General features: G+C 39.0%; 1 protein-coding gene across 1 annotated transcript in view; it reads right to left on the minus strand.

Moving 5' to 3' along the window:
- itga4 (integrin alpha 4) overlaps window positions 1-19,408 on the minus strand; it is a 170,470-nt gene that overhangs the window by 34,791 nt on the left and 116,271 nt on the right. Inside the window, exons 19-21 of the mRNA XM_072579090.1 lie at window positions 13,828-13,923; window positions 12,589-12,668; window positions 12,188-12,277 (exon numbers count right to left, since the gene is read on the minus strand). Of these exons, the coding sequence (XP_072435191.1) occupies window positions 12,188-12,277; window positions 12,589-12,668; window positions 13,828-13,923 (266 nt within the window). The remainder of the gene's footprint in view (window positions 1-12,187; window positions 12,278-12,588; window positions 12,669-13,827; window positions 13,924-19,408) is intronic.

Below are 19,408 nucleotides of genomic sequence, written 5' to 3' on the forward strand. Positions count from 1 at the left end.
ATAACCATGAGCTCCATTATGGCCTTGCTATGTCATGGTGTGCCAGAGGCATGGGTACAATAGATGCTGATTAGGAGTTTTTTCCTTCATTTCAGGAATGTATATGGCCCTTTCTACAAGCTCAAAAGTGAGATGCAGGAATTTAAAAGTGCAAGAGATAATATGGGCAATATTTTTCAGGCAATAGATTGTCTTATTGCCAATGAATGGAGCATGTGACACCAATGGAATAGTTTGTTTTTGTGATCTTGATCAAGAGATAAATATGGCAAATATGGTCAGGATAAAAAGGATAACTTCACTGCTCATCTTTGAAGTAGCACCATAGGATCTTTTATATTCACTTAAGCAGACAGGCAAGCGTTTGGTTTGACATTTCATCTGAAAAGCTGCATCTTTGACAGCAAATACTCCATATGGACTGGAATGTCAGTCTTGATTTTTAATTCAGTTTTACAACCTTTCATCATAATTATAAATGGAGGTGCAACAGGTTTAAAGCAAACACATAAGTTGGGAAAGAACAAAAAGGTACGTCTTGATAGGGAAGAAGATGAAGAGATTAATGACCAAATGGATGCAAGGAAAGCTGTGGGATGGTAATGGAACAAATAAATAAACAATAGGTGGTATAGAGGTGTAAATGGCAACAGCCGAGTCAATACAAACAGTTGATGTCTGTAAAAACTGAAGTGATTATAATCTGAAATTGTCCAATTAAATATTGAGTCCAGAAGGCTATCCCACTGTCTAATTGAAATATGTGGCATTCCTTAAAGTTTCATTGGGTATTAGAACAGATAAAACATAGAAACAGCAGAGTCCAATAAAATGGAATTTTTTGGAGAAAATGGGCAGGTCTGGCAGCATCTGTGATGAACCCATTTCTGAAGAAATGTCACTGGATTCAAACCATTAACTCGGTTTCTTTCTCCACAGATGCTTCCAGACCTGATTAATTTCTCCAGTAATTTCTGTCTTTGTTTCAAATCTTCAGCATCTGCAGTTGTTTATTTTATTTGAAATATCAGGGTGGGGTTGGGATGCAGAATTAAAATAGCAAGCAACAAGAAGCTTTAGTTTATGTTTAATGACTGAACAGAAATGTTCAGCAGATGATTACCAAATCTGCCTATGATGGTAAGGAGGTGGCATTGAGAGCAGCAAATGCAATATACTGAATTCAAGTACAAGTAAATCACTGACTCTCTTGGAAGTAATGTTGGGGAGGTAAAAATCTAGTATATACTTGATGTTTTACGTATAGTACAGGTTTCTAAATTTTCACATAATACCTGTTAACTTCACCAATCAGCTATATGATTTGGGATATTACTTCTATTGCTTGGTTAAAGGAAGGTGCTAACAAGGGGCTATTGGTAACTTGAAAGTCATCAGTCCCTATCCTGTAAGAGCAATAAATAATCAAAGTCAGCATTACAGCTTTGTATGGTGATTTTTGCAATTAATACATGGTCACTAAATTGCTCCTTCATCTCTGTCACAAATGTTTCAAAACATACAAGAATCAGTGTTGTCCCAAAGTTCCAGAGGGTGAATAGAGTATAAACTGTCCTTCTGCTAAACAGAGCAGGGCAGAATCTAAACTGGATTCCAGCTTCACTAGGATTCAGCCCTATTTGAAGTAAAATATTGAATTTGGACTCTGGGTCTTTGAAGAGGGGACAGAATATCTTTTTCTCATTGAAATGCTTAGAATCAAAGCTAAAGAGGTTTTTAAAAAATAAATTTCTTTTGCCTCGGTTTGGTCTTTGGGCATTCTGTTCTGCCTGAGAAGCGCAGATCAGTTTGAGCCAAGACAAACAGCACTGATGTTCCCCTCCAGGATGTGCAGCTGACTGTGGCATTGACCACTCCTAAGAAAATGGAACAGGGTTTTTGGTCTTGGATAGGTGCATGGGAGCTTCACTCCATTGCATATCTTACGTACATTAAGTAACTTGCATATCTTTCATTTGCAATCTCAGGTGTGCCTCCCTAGTGTTTTGCAGTCAGTTAAGTCCTTTTAAAATGTAGACTCTGTTGTGGCGCAGGAAACAATCTATTTCGCACACAGCAATGTCTCAAACAGCAATTAATTTTTTTTTTGTAATTCTGCTTTGAGAATAATAACTGGCAAAGACGTTGGAGATAATTCCCATGCTACCTTTCTAATAGTCCCACAAGATCTTTAATGCTCATCTGCAAGATCATGTAGGGTACTAGTGTAGCTTTTCATTTGATGTACAGAATCTCCAAAAACGTGGTATTCTCTCAGTTCTGCACTGAGTTTGAGGTGTAAGTTTGGGAAAATGTGTCTCTGAAGTGGAACTTAAAGCACAATCCCTGATTCAAGGTCAAAACTTCTGTCAAAGGCTCAAGACTCACACTGAATGAAAATGAAGTGGGAGTTTAGACACATATGTTCCCTTATAAGCTTAGAATTTAAATGTCTTAGTAATGGAAATACATAAAATGCATATGTAGTTCAGTATTTATAATTAACAGTTTAAGATGATAAAATGTTAGAAAACTGCATGATCAAATATTAGCAGCAGAGGGCAAATTCTGTGGGAGACCCTAAAGAGCTTTCCAGGCTTGGGACAGTTTCTTCAGAATGGTTTTTAAATGTATGTTGGAAACACCATGAAAGGCACAGCAGAGTGTCCACAAGCTTCAAGTCACTGGAGAATTTGGAGAGTTCTGGGTCCAAGACAGGTATCAGATTCACTCTCAGAAAATCCAAAAGTCGTTTTAAAAATGCTCAAACTGTAAGTGTCCAGATGAAAAACAAGGCCTATGGCCCCAAGTGGGACCAGAAATTCCTGAAAAATCTCTGACAAAGTCAGATCTCCAACACAAATAGATTAATAACTATAACTTGAACTCTTTAAATCTGACTTTGAGGTGGAAATGCCAGCATTAAAGGAAAAGGATTTGGAAGAAGGAAATTATAAGTTAACAAAACAAGGCAGCATATTAGGGCAGCTATTTGAATAACGATACCCACAATGGGACAGGAAGGGACCAAGTGAACAAATACAGACAAACAGCAGTAACCTGGGAATAAAGTGGGAAAATGATGATATAAAGGCAAAATTAATGGCTCTTTACTTGAATACATGTAGTATTTGGAATCAAATAAATTAACTGATGGCAAAAATGGAGGTCAATTTGTATGATCTCAAACATTTCCAAGATATGGTTACAAGGAGATCAAATCTGGGAACTAAATATTCAGGCAATGTGAATTTTAAAAAGGACAGGCAGGAAGAAAAGGGTGGTGGGATAGCTGTTAGTACAGGATGGAGTAAGATCGACAGCAAGAAATGATCTTGAATCATATGATGCAGAACCCATATGAGTGGAGATAAAAAAAGGGGAAAATGATATTGAAAGTAATTGTCGACAGGCCCCTAATAGGAGCTATACAGTAGAACGGAGAATAAATCAGAAACTAATGAGGGTATGTCAAAAAAGCAGTATACTAGTGATGGCTGACTGTAAGCTTCATGTAGATTGGTAAAGTCAGATTGGCAGAGGAAGGCACGAGAAAGAATTCAAAGAGTGTATTTGGTACACTTTCCTAGAAGAGTGGGCTGTGGTTCCAACAAGGGATTAGGCTATTTTGGATCTGTTGATATGTAATTAGGCAGGTTTAATAAATGGTGTCAAAATATGGGCGGCACGGTGGCATATGGGCGGGCACAGTGGCACAGTGGTTAGCATGCTGCCTCACAGTGCCAGAGACCTGGGTTCAATTCCCGCCTCAGACGACTGACTGTGTGGAGTTTGCACATTCTCCCTGTATCTGCGTGGGTTTTCTCCAGGTGCTCCGGTTTCCTCCCACAGTCCAAAGATGTGCAGGTTAGGTGAATTGGCCATGCTAAATTGCCCGTAGTGTTAGGTGAAGGGGTAAATGGGTCTGGATGGGTTGCGCTTCGGCGGGTCAGTGTGGACTTGTTGGGCCAAAGGGCCTGTTTCCACACTGTATGTAATCTAAACAAAAAGTCCCCAGGGAAATAGTGACCTAAATTTAGTATTCAGTTTGAGCGAGAGAGAGAGAAAAACTTCAGTTGAAAACAACTGGGCTGAACTTAAATAAGGGTAATTACAAAGGAATGAGGGCAGAGCTGGCTAGAGTATACTAAAGTTATAAGATTTAAGCAATAGAAATGCACAGTGGCTCAGTGGTTAGCACTGCTGCCTCACAGCGCCAGAGACCTGGGTTCAATTCCTGCCTTGGGCAACTGTCTGTGTGGAGTTTGCACATTCTCCCAGTGTCTGCATGGGTTTCCTCTGGGTGTTCCAGTTTCCTCCCACAGTCCAAAGATGTGCAGGTTAGGTGAATTGGCCATGCTAAATTGTCCGTAGTGTTTGGGTAAATGTAGGGGAATGGGTCTGGGTGGGTTGCACTTTGGAGGGTCGATGTGGACTTGATGGGCCGAAGGTCCTGTTTCCACACTGTAAGTAATCTAATCTAGGGAAGGAGTTTGGCAGCAAAGACAGTTGAGGAGCAATGGCCAGCATTTATGAAAACAGTTCATACCTCACAATAAATGTATATTCTGGTGAGAAAGAAAGATTCTAAGAAGGAAATAAACTAACAATAGTTCCACAGAAAGTTAAGAATGGCAGCTATTTGAAAGGAAAAACATAAAATATGGCAAAGTTTAGTAGTAAACCAAAAGATTGAGAAAGATTTAAAAACCAACAAATGACAATCCATAAAAATTTTAAAGAGGGAGAAAATAAACTTTGATTTTAAATGAGAAAGTACTGTCAAGACAGAATGCAAGAGATTCTTTAAATATGTAAAAATATTACTTAAATATATAAAAAGGAAGAGAGTGGCCACCGTGAATTTGGATTGCTTACAAAATGCAATCTGAGAATAATAATGGAACCAGGAAATGGTAAAGGTGTTAAATTAATAATTTGCATTAATTTTCACAGAAGACAAATTTAATAGCATTCCAAAAATACTAAATAATCAAGGGGCAAAAAGAGAAGAGATAAATACAATAATTACCATTAGAGGAAAAGCGTTAATGAAATTAATAGTGCGTGAAGACTGAGAAGCCCTCTGAATCTAATGGCATGCATCCAAGGATATTAAAGGAAGTATCTACAGAGATAGTGGATACACTGGTATAACCCTTCTAGGAGTCCTTAGATTCTAGAAAAGTCCCAGAGGATTAGAAAACTGTAAATGTAACACCCTTATTTAAAATGGAAGGAGGCAAAAATCAGGTAACTATTGATCAGTTAGCTTAATGTATGGCATTGCGAAATTGTTAAAGTCTCTTATAAAAGATGTAGCAGAACATTTAGAAATACATAATACAATAAAACAGAGTCAATACCTTCATGAAAAAGAAATTATGTCTGACAGATTTATTACAATTATTTGAGGAGGTCACCAGCAGGATAGATAAAGGAGAAGTAGAAGATGTAATATATCTGGATTTTCAAGAAGGTGTTTGATAACTTACCAAGTGAGGTTACTTAGATAAGAGTCCATGTGTGCAGGTATATTAACATGGATACAGGATTCACAAAGTAATGGAAGACAGAGTTGGGATAAAGGGAGCATTTTTCAGCATGGTAAAGTCTAAAAATTGGAGTGCTACTGGACCATTGCTCAGGTCACAATTATTTACAATATATATTTAGGAGGCAATGACATAGTGATATTATTGCTGGACTTTTAACCCCAAACCCCAAGTAAACAAATGGGGGAATGTGAATTAAATTCAGATCTAGAATTAAGAGTCTAATAATGACCATGAAACCATTATTGATTGTGAGGAAAAACCCATCTGGTTTAATAATGTCCTTCAGGAAAGGAAACAGCCATTCTTATCTGGCTTGGACAACATTTGACTCCAGATTCTCAATGTGGTTGACTCTTAACTACCCTCTGGGATGGGCAATAAATACTGGCCTATCCAGCAATGCCCTCATCCCGTTAGTTGCAGAGGATAACTATTTGCAGAGGATAATTAAAAAGGAAATACGCAAAGAAAAAATAAGGTACGAAGGTAAACTGGCTAAAAGTATAAAGGAAGATGGTAAAGGCTTTTTTTAGGTATGTGAAAAGAAAAAAAATGGTTAAGACTAAAATTGGGCTCTTGAAGACAGAATTGGGTGAATTTATTACCGGGAACAAAGAAATGGCAGAAGAGCTGAATTGGTACTTTAGATCTGTCTTCACTGGGGAAGACACGAGCAATCTCCCAGATGTAATAGTGGCTGAAGGACCTGAATGAAGGAAATTTATATTAGGCAGGAAATTGTGTTGGAGAGACTGTTAGGTCTGAAGGTTGATAAGTCCCCAGGATCTGATGGTCTGCATCCCAGGGTACTGAAGGAGGTGGCTCTAGAAATCGTGGATGCATTGGTGATCATTTTCCAATGTTCAATAGATTCAGGATCAGTTCCTGTGGATTGGAGAGTGGCTAATGTTGTCCCACTTTTTAAGAAAGGAGAGAGAGAGAAAACAGAGAATTATCGACCAGTTAGTCTGACCTCAGTGGTGGGAAAAATGCTGAGTCAATTATAAAAGATGAAATTATGACACATCTGGATAGCAGTAACAGGATAGGTCAGAGTCAGCATGGATTTATGAAGAGGAAATCATGCTTGACTAATCTTTTGAGGATGTAACTCTGAAGATGGACAAGGGAGATCCAGTGGATGTAGTATACCTGGACTTTGAGAAAGCCTTTGATAAAGTCCCACATAGGAAGTTAGTGAACAAAATTAGGGCACATGGTATTAGGGGCAAAATACTGACAAGGTTTGAAAATTGGTTGGCTGACAGGAAACAAAGTAGTGATAAACGGCTCCCTTTCGGAATGGCAGGCGGTGACCAGTGGTGTGCCACAGGGATCAGTGCTGGGACCGCAGCTTTTTACAATGTACATTAATGATACAGATGAAGGTATTAAAAGTAATATTAGCAAATTTGCAGATGACACAAAACTGGGTGGTAGGGTGAAATGTGAGGAGGATGTTAGGAGAATACAGGGTGACCTGGACAGGCTAGGTGAGTAGACAGATGCATGGCAGATGTAGTTTACTGTGGGTACAAGTGTGGTTATCCACTTTGGTGGCAAGAACAGGAAGGCAGATTACTACCTAAGTGGAGTCAAGTTAGGTAAAGGGGCAGTACAATGAGATCTAGGTGTTCTTGTACAGCAGTCAATGAAAGCAAGCATGCAGGTACAGCAGGCAGTAGATAAAGCTAATAGCATGCTGGTCTTCATAACAAGAGCAATTGAGTATAGAAGCAGAGAGGTCCTTCTGCAGCTGTACAGGGCCCTGGTGAGAATGCACCTGGAATATTGTGTGCAGTTTTAGTCTCCAAATTTGAGGAAAGACATTCTGGCTATTGAGGGAGTGCAGCGTAGGTTCACGAGGTCAATTCCCGGAATGGCGGGACGATTTTACGCAGAAAAATTGGAGCGACTGGGCTTGCCTACGCTTGAGTTTAGAAGACTGAGAGAGGATCTGATTGAGACGTATAAGATTATTAAAGGATTGGACACTCTGGAAGCAGGAAACATGTTTCCGCTGATGGGTGAGTCCCGAACCAGAGGACAAGTTTAAAAATAAGGGGTAGGCCACTTAGAACAGAGTTCAGGAGAAACTTCTTCACCCAGAGAGTGGTGGGTGTATGAAATGCTCTGCCCCAGAAGGCTGTGGAGACCAAGTCTCTGGATACTTTCAAGAAAGAGTTGGATAGAGCTCTTAAGGATAGTGGAATCAAGGGTTATGGGGATAAGGCAGGAACAGGATACTGATTGAGGATGATCAGCCATGATCATAATAAATGGTGGTGCTGGCTTGAAGGGCAGAATGGCCTACTCTGCACCTATTGTCTATTGTCCATTGAATGAATGAATGAAAAAATGACTTGGATGAGGAAAGTAAATATATTTTAGCCAAGTTTGTGGATGATACAAAAATAGGTGGGAAGGCAAGTAGACATGGTTACACAGAGGGATATAGATAAGAGTAGCCAAGAAAATGGCATATGGAATATATTGTGGGAAAATTGTGGGATTATGCACTTTGGCAGTAAGACTAGTCAAGTTGGGTAAAGACTAGAGAAGATGAATATTGTTTGGGAGGCAAGTGCTTTTATCTCAAAGGGACTACAGCACAAAAATAGGAAAGTCTTCCTCAATCAACGAGGTACTGGTTAGGCTATAGCTGGAATATTGTGAATACTGTGAATAGTTTTGAATCCCTCCTGTAGAGAGAAGATAAAACAAAAGAACTGTGGATGCCGGAGATCTGAAAAAAAAAACAATAGAAATATCTGGAGAAACCCAGCAATTCTGGCAGTACCTGTGGTAAGGAAACAAGAGTTAACGTTATAAGTTCTTACTGAATAAGGGTTACTGGATTCCAAGTATCAATCAGTTTTCTCTCCACAGATATTGCAAAACATCTTTCCAGCAATTTCTCTTTTTGTTTGTTTCTAAAGGAAAGATATACTAGCAATGGAAGTAGTCTGTTCCATGGAAAGCAGAGTACGTAGCTTTTTTTAGAAATGTAAACAAAAAAAAATTGGTAGATAGAGTCAGGCTCACACAGACCCAGGGTTTTAGTTTTTGCTTTCCATTGGTGAAATTGGGGTTTTTGCGATTTGAAGCTGCTAGATATAACTCTTACTCTCTGCTGCTGCAAAAGGTTTGGACTCTCTCTCTGCTGCTAGGTTAATTCTGTCAGTGTTCCTTCTCCTGGACTAGGGGAGATAGCATGTGAGGAAAATCTGTTTTGCTGAATTTGCCTTTGCCAAGGGTGTGTTTATGGGATGTTACTATATTGCAACAATTGATGAGTAGTAATTCAGTAATATTTTAAGTATTTTGATGGAGTTACAGTCATGCCAGTTTTTTTGTTTGTATTTTAACTATGTCATACAGTCATAGAGTCATAGAGATGTACAGCACGGAAAAAGATCCTTCGGTCCAACCCATCCATGCCGACCAGATATCCCAACCCAATCTAATCCCACCTGCCAGCATCCGGCCCAGCCATCCAGATGCCTTTTAAATGTTGCAATTGTACTAGCCTCCACCATTTCCTCTGGCAGCTCATTCCATACACGTACCATCCTCCGAGTGAAACAAATTACCCCTTAGGTCTCTTTTATATCTTACCCCTCTCACCCTAAACCTGTGCCCTCTAGTGCTGGTCTTTCCACCCCAGGGAAAAGACTTTGTCTATTTATCCTATCCATGCCCCTCATGATTTTACAAATCTCTATAAGGTCACCCCTCAGCCTCCAACACTCCAGGGAAAACAGCCCTAGCCTATTCAACCTCTCCCTATAGCTCAAATCCTCCAACCCTGGCAACATCCTTGTAAGTCTTTTCTGAACCCTTTCAAGTTTCACAACATCTTTCCGATAGGAAGGAGACCAGAATTGCATGCAATATTCCAACAGTGGCCTAACCAATGTTCTGTGCAGCCAGAACATGACCTCCTAACTCCTGTACTCAATACTCTGACCAATAAAGGAAAGCATACCAAACGCCGCCTTCACTATCCTATCTAGCTGCGATTCCACTTTCAAGGACCTATGAACCTGCACTCCAAGGTCTCTTTGTTCAGCAACACTCCCTAGGACCTGAAGTGTGTTTTACTTAAAGCCCAGTAGTTAGACCAACTGAATTGCATCTGGAATGCAGCACCTCACACTTGCCTTTAAACAAGATAAAAGTTAGGGTCCAGGCTATCTCCTTGAGGTGTTTTGAAGGGGTTTGGTCTAGTCCATAACTCTGTAGTCTTAGAATTTGGAAGGAAGAAAGGAAACCACATTAAAGTATAAAAGATTCTTCGGGGACTTGACAGAATAGAGGTGGAAAAGTTGCTTTCTCTTGTGAAAGAATCTAGGTCCAAACAGCATAATCTCAGAGTAAGAAGTTGCTCATTTTAGAGATGAGAAGGAATTTCTTCTCGAGGATAATGAATCTGTGGAATTTGTGATTGCAGTGGACTATAGGAGGTTTGGTTATCAAGTATGTTCAAAGTTAAGGTACACAATTGTTTAATCATTAAAGAAATCAAGAATTATGGGGAAAGGTAAGAAAATGGAGTTCAGTGTCATCAAATCAGCAATAAGATTATTAGATGGCATGGTGAGCTCAATGGACTATATGGTTTATTTCTGCTACAACATTTTGTGGTCTAGGTTTTCACTGGCATTGCACCATCCAAAATAAAGGTTTGAGGATTGTTATTAGAATAATTTGTTTTGTTTTGTTAACTCATTTGATTTTTATAATTCAATTCACAAACCAGAGCTCTCTGAAAGAGTTAAGATGGCTCATGACCATGTCCAGAGTTTAATATTTAGATAAAAATAAGGTAGATATTATTTACAATAAGAAAATATAAGAATTTTTGAATATAGGAAATAAAGTAACCGTTTAAATTCAAAATAGCTAAAAGCAGTTTCACAAATGAGTTCACTTTTTTTTGTTATATGTTCCAAATATGTTTAATTTTAAGAAGTATTATGACAAAGATTATACTTCAACAACACTTATTTCTATAGCAGCTTTATTATATTGAAATGTGCAAAGGCATTTCACAAGAGGTCTATAAAACAATATATGACACTGAGCCACTCAAGATGATAATAGGTCATGTGACAGAAGCTTGGTTAAAGAGGTAAGTTTTAAAGAACGTCTTCAAGAAGGAATACAAGGTAGAGAGACAGCAAGTTATCATGAGGGAATTCAAGAGCTTGGGGCAGAAACAACTCAAGGAATGGCCACCAATTTGAGAGGAATTACACTCAAGAATGCACAAGACGGTGAATTAGAAGAGTGCATAAATCATAGAATCCTTACAGTTTGGAAGCAGGCTATTTGGTCCATTGAGTTTGCACTGACCCTCCAGAAAGCATCCCACACAGACCCATTCCCCTACCCTATCCCTGTAACCCTGCATTTCCTACAGCTAACCCACATAAATTGCATATCTGGGAGTAAACTGAAGCACCCAGAGGAAACCCTTGCAGACCCAGGGTGAACATGCAAATTCCTCACAGACAGTCAACTGGTCCCTGGCACTGTAAGGCAGCAGTGCTAACCATTGAGCCACCATGCTGCCCTATCTCAAGGTTTTAAAGCCTGGAAGAGATTATGGAAACAGGAAGGGTCTAGTCTGTGAATGGTTTTAAAACTATGGTTTTAAAGATAACATATCACTTGACTGGGGCCAATGTAGGGTGACAGTGGAATGGGAAATGCTGTGAGGTAAAACAAGGGCACATGAGGTTAAGATTACCTCAAGTTCATGAAGGATTGAATTGAGAAACAGGCTAGTCATGCATTAGAATGGTCAAGTTGAAAGTTAACAAAAGGTGGGAATCAGTAGTGATGGTGTAGATATCTGTGTTCAGCAGCTCAAGGTTACAAACTCCACCTCAAACTGTTCCCTATTGCCAGAGGGGTGGACACAGTAGCTAGTGAACATAGTTTGGAGATGGAACTGAAAACAATGCCTCCAGAATTTCTACTAAACGAAATTGGTGATTGTCCAGTACTGAATCTCAGATAAACAGCAGTTTATAATTCAATAACGATGGTGGAATCTAGGGAGACGAGGATGAGGTGCAGCCTCATGTGAACATGTGAAAACTAATAATACACCCTTAGCTCATGTCACGGAGGGGTAGCCTGTGGTTCAGAAATTAGATGGAGCCAAGTGTATTCTTGGGATCACCAAATGTAACAGTTCAGAAGCAGTAAGATAAGCCATTGCAAGTGGTTCTCTATGATTAGAAAGATAAGAGAAATATATGAGAGAAGTCTCACTTGGCTGGACAACAGTGAACAGACAAAGGAGGATGGCAGTATGGTTAACTATGTCCAAGGCTACCAACAGGTTGAGAAGAACAAGGAAGAAAAATCTGCTCCTGTCAAAGTGGCATTGTTGAAAATGGAACTTTTGGTAGGCTACTGGGGGGGTGGGCAAAGCCCTGATTGCAGAACGCCGGGAAGGATGGGAACAGATTTAGGAAGTGGTGGCACATGCAAAAACTTTGTGAAGGAAAGGAAGGCTGAAAGAACAATGCCATTTTGTGAGCTTCATGTAAAGCATATAAACCAATAACAGTTATGTCTATATTATTAACATTTGTATGGTATACACTGCTTACCCATGGAGAGCAACATTAACCTCATATTTTAAGGGCATGTTCAGAGTAATAAAGTTATCTTCAAGTAACTCCAGACTCTCTTCATTTTCACTGTAGGAGAAAGTACATAACTTCAGATGTAGGAATTTTATCTAGAAAGCAAGTAATAATTATCTTAAGACTCTAGGACTGATTAAAATAACATTCATATATAACATACAAGCAGTTAATAAAAATCAATCCTTGCACAAATTCATTGTCATGACTTCAACTGTTACCCTTTCATACAATTCCTCAATAAAGTATCCCTTCTCTGCACTGTTTATTATAAATGTGCACTCTTGAAAGGAAACAAAAGAATTCTTCGCTCTTAACGTTTCACTGAGCAATATGTCCATTTTCAAACTTTATAAAATGCCTACCAAGTCGCATTAACAGTGATGACGATGTCTTCCTCTGCTCTGGTGAAGCTACTGGCATCTAGAAAAAAATTTAATTCCACCTGAGTGATAAAAAGCAGAAAAATGCATGTTAATATGAACTACACAATTACAGCTGAATTAAAAAGTAAAAAGACCAAATTTCACCTTATACAATAAATAGTATAAAACATTGTAAATAGTTGTAAATAAACAATATAAGGATGTTCTTTTCAACATCAATTAATTCATATTATACAATGTGTTTCGTGACATTCTACAACAAAAGCTATAAACAAAGATTTTTATACATTTGTACACAACAGAAACCATTTAAAATCTATTCATACAGCAAGCAAGGTTAAATCCATATTAGTTATCATTATTTGCAGTCATTAAAATGCTGCTATAAAACTCATTGTGCATTGTTTTTACAGTGCATTGTTATGCAGAGATATTTGAATGTTTATTTCCTCTATTTCATTCTTTTTAACGTGAGGTGCTCATCACTTTGTTTTTGTCATCGATTTTAAGCATCAAATAATCTCAGGTCAGGGTGCTGAGGCAGAATGAAGCCTCTCTTTCTCCTCTCTTTAACGATGGAGCTGAAACCTAATCACAGTACGACATGTTTGCATCTTTGAGGATATTTTGTTTTCACTAATATTATTTGAATTTTCTGAATTAGCTTAGATTAGATTAGATTACTTGCAGTGTGGAAACAGGCCCTTCGGCCCAACAAGTCCACACCACCCCGCCGAAGCGCAACCCACCCATACCCCTACATCTACCCCTTACCTAACACTACGGGCAATTTAGCATGGCCAATTCACCTGATCTGTACATCTTTGGACTGTGGGAGGAAACCGGAGCACCCGGAGGAAACCCACGCAGACACGGGGAGAAGGTGCAAACTCCACACAGTCAGTCGCCTGAGGCGGGAATTGAACCCGGATCTCTGGCGCTGTGAGGCAGCAGTGCTAACCATTGTGCCACCGTGCCGCCCAAAACCAGCAACATTAAACTGTACACAATTTTGTATCACAATCCCTGTGAAATCACTTAAAACCTGTCAAACTTACTTCGTACAGTATAACAGATTAGACAAAAGTGATAGAAAAATGTTCAATCCCTTTCTTTGGCTTGAATTAGATTAAGGTACATGTGAAAGGGCACTAACCCACTGATCTAGATTGTTGTTATTTATGTTTCTCTTTAAATGATCAGATATTATTTCTGTACCTTTGATAAAAAATCGAGATACAAATGTCCGATGCTGCATTCCAGACTTGTTGAATGTTCATCACTGACAATATTACACATTACATGCTTTTCCACCTGGAACCAAAAAGCACCAATCCTCATTAAGCATCAAACTGTCAGATTATTTTCAAATGCTACCAATTAGTTCTTCTTACTCATACACGTCTGAGATCTTTAAAACAACTATTTTATGTAGATGGTCAGTAAAATGTTTTGATAATGAAGCCCAAGTGTCAGTAAAGCTCAATAACTTTACAGATTTTTAGCTTACTTTCAAAGTAGGGAATAGATAAAACTTATATCAAATCTTCCCAATAATATATTGGCCCAGAATTGCCAAGAGTAGTAGTGATAACCTCCAAAAGCGAGGGTTTAATCAGGGTGGTTAGTGGCACCTTCCTACTGGTAACTCAATTAAGTCCAGGAGGGAAAAAAACAGATGGACAGCATTCCCAGCCCATTGCAAACTGAAGTATTTTGCAGACAATTATTGTCCACCTAAGGGCCTACTCCTCCCACTACCATGCATAGCAAGCAGACTCTGAAACATTGGTTGCAAGCTCCTTGGGAAGTCTATTGTTCAACACAATGACATGTCCAGGGATTCAGCATCACTTCTGAAGAGTTAGCTGAGAGCCACCATTCCCTCCCACCCCAAATCCTGCCTTTACAGCAAACTCCTCAACATCTCTCTCTTTTGTAGTGCGCACTCTACAATCATTGTCTGCCACCATTCGTGTGTCTGGGTCTTGGGAAAGTCCCTTCACAGGAGCTGCAACCAGCTGATCACCAGTTCTCTGATTGTTTGGGAACACAGTGGGCGGGACCTCTGGCCCAGAGTCCTGGGCCTGGGACAGGCATACGGGTGGCCTGTCAGCTGCCTGATTGGCATATGCTAGCAGCTGGCAACCCCTGTTTCTTGTGCAAGACCCCACTTGACAACTTATCCTGTTCCTGTCACAACTCTGGCTATACCTCACGATTTGTAGCTTCATGAAAAAGAGCAATATTAAAGTATCGTATGGCCTCTACTGTAAGGCTAACCTTATTATGTTGAAGTGCTGCAAGTGCTGTATTTTCCAAGGAATTTTACATAAGGAATTCTTTTTAAAAACTTTTCAGGTTAATGCAATGCAATGCATTTCCCTGGCAGAAAATCCAGCATTTTGCTAATGGCATACATTAGTAAAGATGGAGATTTATTACAAGAAGCTAGCCCTTTTTCTGGGTTTGAATTATGCTTCAAGTTAACTTAATAGAAACTAATAGGAAAGCTTTGAACTGCAATTCGCTTCAAAATGAAATCATTGAAATCTGAAGTGAAAACAAATGTTTGTTCAAACTAATTTCAAGTTAGTAGGGAGAGTTCTTTTTAAACTCAAATTCTCTTTTTTTTAAAAATTTACAGAAAAAGTAGCATAAAAAGGCTTAAAGATTCCTTGTAGCAGAAGAGGCTTATAGAATATTCGATTGATGTGTACAAGACTGTGTGGAGGCGGGGGGCCTGGATATAGAGGATGGGAAAGACCTTAGCAGTAGGGTCAGTAACATGGAAACACAGATTTTAAAGTGATTGGCAAAAGGATTAGAAGAGATAAGAAAAAAAACTCTTTCATGCAGAATACTCACCAAACTCTCGATGAAAAGTATTTAAGATAGTATTGGCCATTCACAGCAATTCCTCTTGCCTAAACATGTCTACATGATTTTCCACGGGAAAATATTGTGATAAAAATTCATTATAGAATGGTGCCCTCTATAGGAGAACTGGAGCCTGTATTCCTTCAGGGGTCAGGAAATGGATGTCAGAATACTTGACCACAATATAATCAGTCCATAAATCCAACCAACTGATTATATTGTAAACAGGTGTGGCACTTTGCAAGTTGTAATTTACCAACTTTAAATGACCCAATTATTCTAAATCTCAGTTTTCTGTTAGCCAATTCTCTAGCTATGCTAATATATCATCCCCAAGACCACAAGTTCTTATTGTGCAACCTTTAGTAACTTTTCCTGTGGAATTGAGAAAAATCCCTTTTCTTGGGAAATCAATATACCTTATATCTACTGGCTCTCCATTTTCCATCCTGCTTGTTTCATCCTCTAAGGACTCCACTTGTTAAAGCCATGTTGACTCTGCCTCATCGTATTAAGATTATAAAAGGGACAACACCCCATCTTCCCCAGTTCTACTCCACTATATGTCTGGCTATCAGATTATTCTCATATTCTTCTTTTTGCTCTACCATTTTGTTTCAAACCCTACACGCATTCAGTTACATGGAAGACATTTTTGCAATATTTGACCTTAGCTGATTTGTAATCTCGAGCCTATGATTTATTATTTCCCATCATTCCTGATAACATCTTTCTCACTTGCCTTGTCTCTATTCTTTGATTGACCACATCTTCTCAAATTTATCCCTGGTTCCCAATATTTAATTTTGATTCCCTGTTTATGCAATTCACTAGGACACTGGCTGTAACATGATTCAGATGCAGACCTTTCCAACAGTACAGTCGCTGATACTACTGCCAATGTCCCACAGACCAAAATGTAATTCTCCCACACGACCATTTGAGCTACCATTTATTTCTGTAATCTGATACGATCCGTAACTGTTTGCACATAGTTCAGATAATAATTCAGAGACCATTACCTTTGAACTTCTGCTTCTCAATTATTATCTAACTATAGTGACAATGTAGAAGCTCTTTCCTACCTTTGTCATTAATCTGCAAAATTGACAATGACCAGATCCACCACCTCCCACTGTAAGTTCCTCTTCAACCCTGAGGAGATGTCATGAATCCTGGCATGGAACAGTTTTCACAGCTTCTGATGCTTGGTCTTTAGTACTGATAACAGGGTCAATCCCCATCCCTATGCTCTCCTATATTATGCCACATTCCTTTTCAGTCTCCAATATGAATAGCTTCCAGTCTCTTAGTGTCACAGTCAGTCGGCCCATTCACTCTGCTCTCCCCACTCTCATGAACAATCCCGTTTGGCAACTGCAAAGTCTGAGACCCCTGCATACTATTTTTTCTTACTTTCCCCACTCAGAGTGACACCTCAGTTTTGGATTTCCAAAGGTGTTCGATAAGGTACTACACGTTAGGCTATTAAATAAAAGCCCATTATGTTGGGTGTAGTGCATTAGCACTGATAGATGATTCACTAAGGACAGAAGGGCAACCTGTAACTGGTGTCACAGGGATCAGTGTTGAGGCCACAATTGCTTACAATATATATTAATGATTCAGGTGATAGGAGTGAGTGTACTATAGTCAAGTTTGTGGACCTCACAAAAATAGGTGGAAAGGCAAGTAATGAAGATTTCACAAAGTCTGCAGAGGGATATAAACAGGTTCAGAAAGTGACAAAAAGAAAACTTGGCAGGTGTAATAGAATGTGGGAAAATGTGAGATTATGCCCTTTAGTAGAAAGTTAGAAGATCTGAATATTGTTTAAAAGAGGAAAGATTGCAGAAAGTTACAGACAGAAGAATTTTGCAGTCTTTGTGTATGAATCATAAAGAAAGCTTGCATCCATGTTCAGCGGGTACTAGGGAATGCAAATGGAATTTTATCTCTTATTTCAAAGTGAATAGAGTATGAAAATAGGGAAGCTTTGCTAAACCTGTATAAGACACTAGTCAAACCACACCTGGAATACTGTGAATAGTTTTGGTTCCCAAGGATCAAAAAAGAAGGAAAGATAAAGATTTTGTTAGAGAGAAGGTTGAGAGGTGACTTAATTGAGACACATAAGATAATCAGAGATTTAGATAGGCTGGACAGTGAGAGCCTTTTTCCTCAGATGGTGGTGGCCAGCATGAGGGGACATAGCTTTAAATTGAGTAGTGATAGATATAGGACAGATGTCAGAGGTAGTTTCTTTACTCAGACAGTAGTAGTAAGGGCATGGAACACACTGCCTGCAACAGTAGAAGACTCACCAACCTTAAGGGTATTTAAATGGTTATTGAAACATATGGATGAAAATGGAATAGTGTAGGATAGATGGGCTTTGGATTGGTTTCACAGGTCGGTGCAACATTGAGGGTTGAACACTGCGCTGTAATGTTCTATGTTCTATATACTGGCATTGGAGGCAGTCCAAAGAAGATTCACTAGGTTAGTTCCAAGTATGGAGGGATTTGCTTATGAGGAGAGGTTGTCTCGGTTGGGCTCATGCTCACTGGAATTGAAAAGAATGAAATGAGATCCTGTTGAAACTGGTTAGTTTATTAGGGGCTTGACAGGGTGGAAGCAAAAAGGTTGTTACTCCTTGTGGAAGAGTCTAGGACCACAGCTCATAATCTCCGAATAAGGGATGACCTACTTAATACAGAGATGAGGAAGAATGACTTCTCTGAGAGTAGCTGGTTTGTGGAATTCTTTACCGAAGAGGGCTGTTCAGGTTGGCACAGTGTATATCCAAGGCTGAGGTAAGATAGATTTTTAATCATTCAGGGGATTGAGTATTATGGGGATATTGCAGCAAATTGAAGTTGAGAATTGTCAGATTTCAATTAATGGTGGCATGGACTTGATGGGCTGAATGGCTTACTTAGATTATAAATCCATAAGATTTAGGAGCCTAACTGCAGAATCAGGTTAATCATTGGACAATATGTTGAGAGTTTTGCAAGTGCAGACTGATTGATCCAATCAGGATTTGCTTGTTGCAAACAGCTGTTTGATATGATTCACCAGTCTTTGGCCCATATAATGCACATAAATAGGCATCACACTGGTGCTGAAATTCATCATATTACAGACCTCTTGTGTGATAGGCTATGAATTTATGACTGGTGTTTGATCAATGTACAAGAAGAATACCATATAAACTGGTTTCGCTGGCAGCTGCCAGGACAGGAATACCCAAGAAACATGGTTCTGGGGTGGAGTGCAAGTCCCCAGGTTTTGTGGACCTGGTTAAAACTTTGATTCAAACTATTTTTTTTAAAATATAAGCATCATCCTCATCTCACTATTTTAAAATCACATTGAGACCTCTGACTGCCAAGTAACCACACAGCTGAAACATTAGTTTCTCATTTTCTGCCCTCCAGTGAGAAGGCCCATTCTGGAATGTTTATGCATTATGTCTAACATTGGAGTAGAAAGGTGAGTGGAGATTAAATAATTTGTCCTTTTACATGCACTGATTTAAGTAGCTAGACTATATATTGCAATATGGATTCATTCTTAAATTAATTTTTAAATGTATTATCACATTATTGAACAGATTGTGGTCAAAATTTCCCAGTAATCATATTTCTTCTATTTAATATATTGCTTTTTGCACAATATTTGATGATAAAGCCAAGATTAATTCTGGAATTAAATGAGTAAAGCGACAACAACTGTATAGAAACATTTTGAAAAAAACAGGAGATTGGTAGGCCATTTCACCCTTCAAGCCTGCTCCACCATTCAATATGATCATGGCTGATCATCCAACATAGTGTCCTGTTCCTGCTTTCTCCCCAAACCCTTTGATCCCTTTAGCTCAAAGAGCTCAAGCTGTTTCTTGAAAACCTTCAAT

Source organism: Chiloscyllium punctatum, chromosome 10 (assembly GCF_047496795.1).
Source record: "Chiloscyllium punctatum isolate Juve2018m chromosome 10, sChiPun1.3, whole genome shotgun sequence".
In the NCBI taxonomy this organism is placed as follows: domain Eukaryota; kingdom Metazoa; phylum Chordata; class Chondrichthyes; order Orectolobiformes; family Hemiscylliidae; genus Chiloscyllium; species Chiloscyllium punctatum.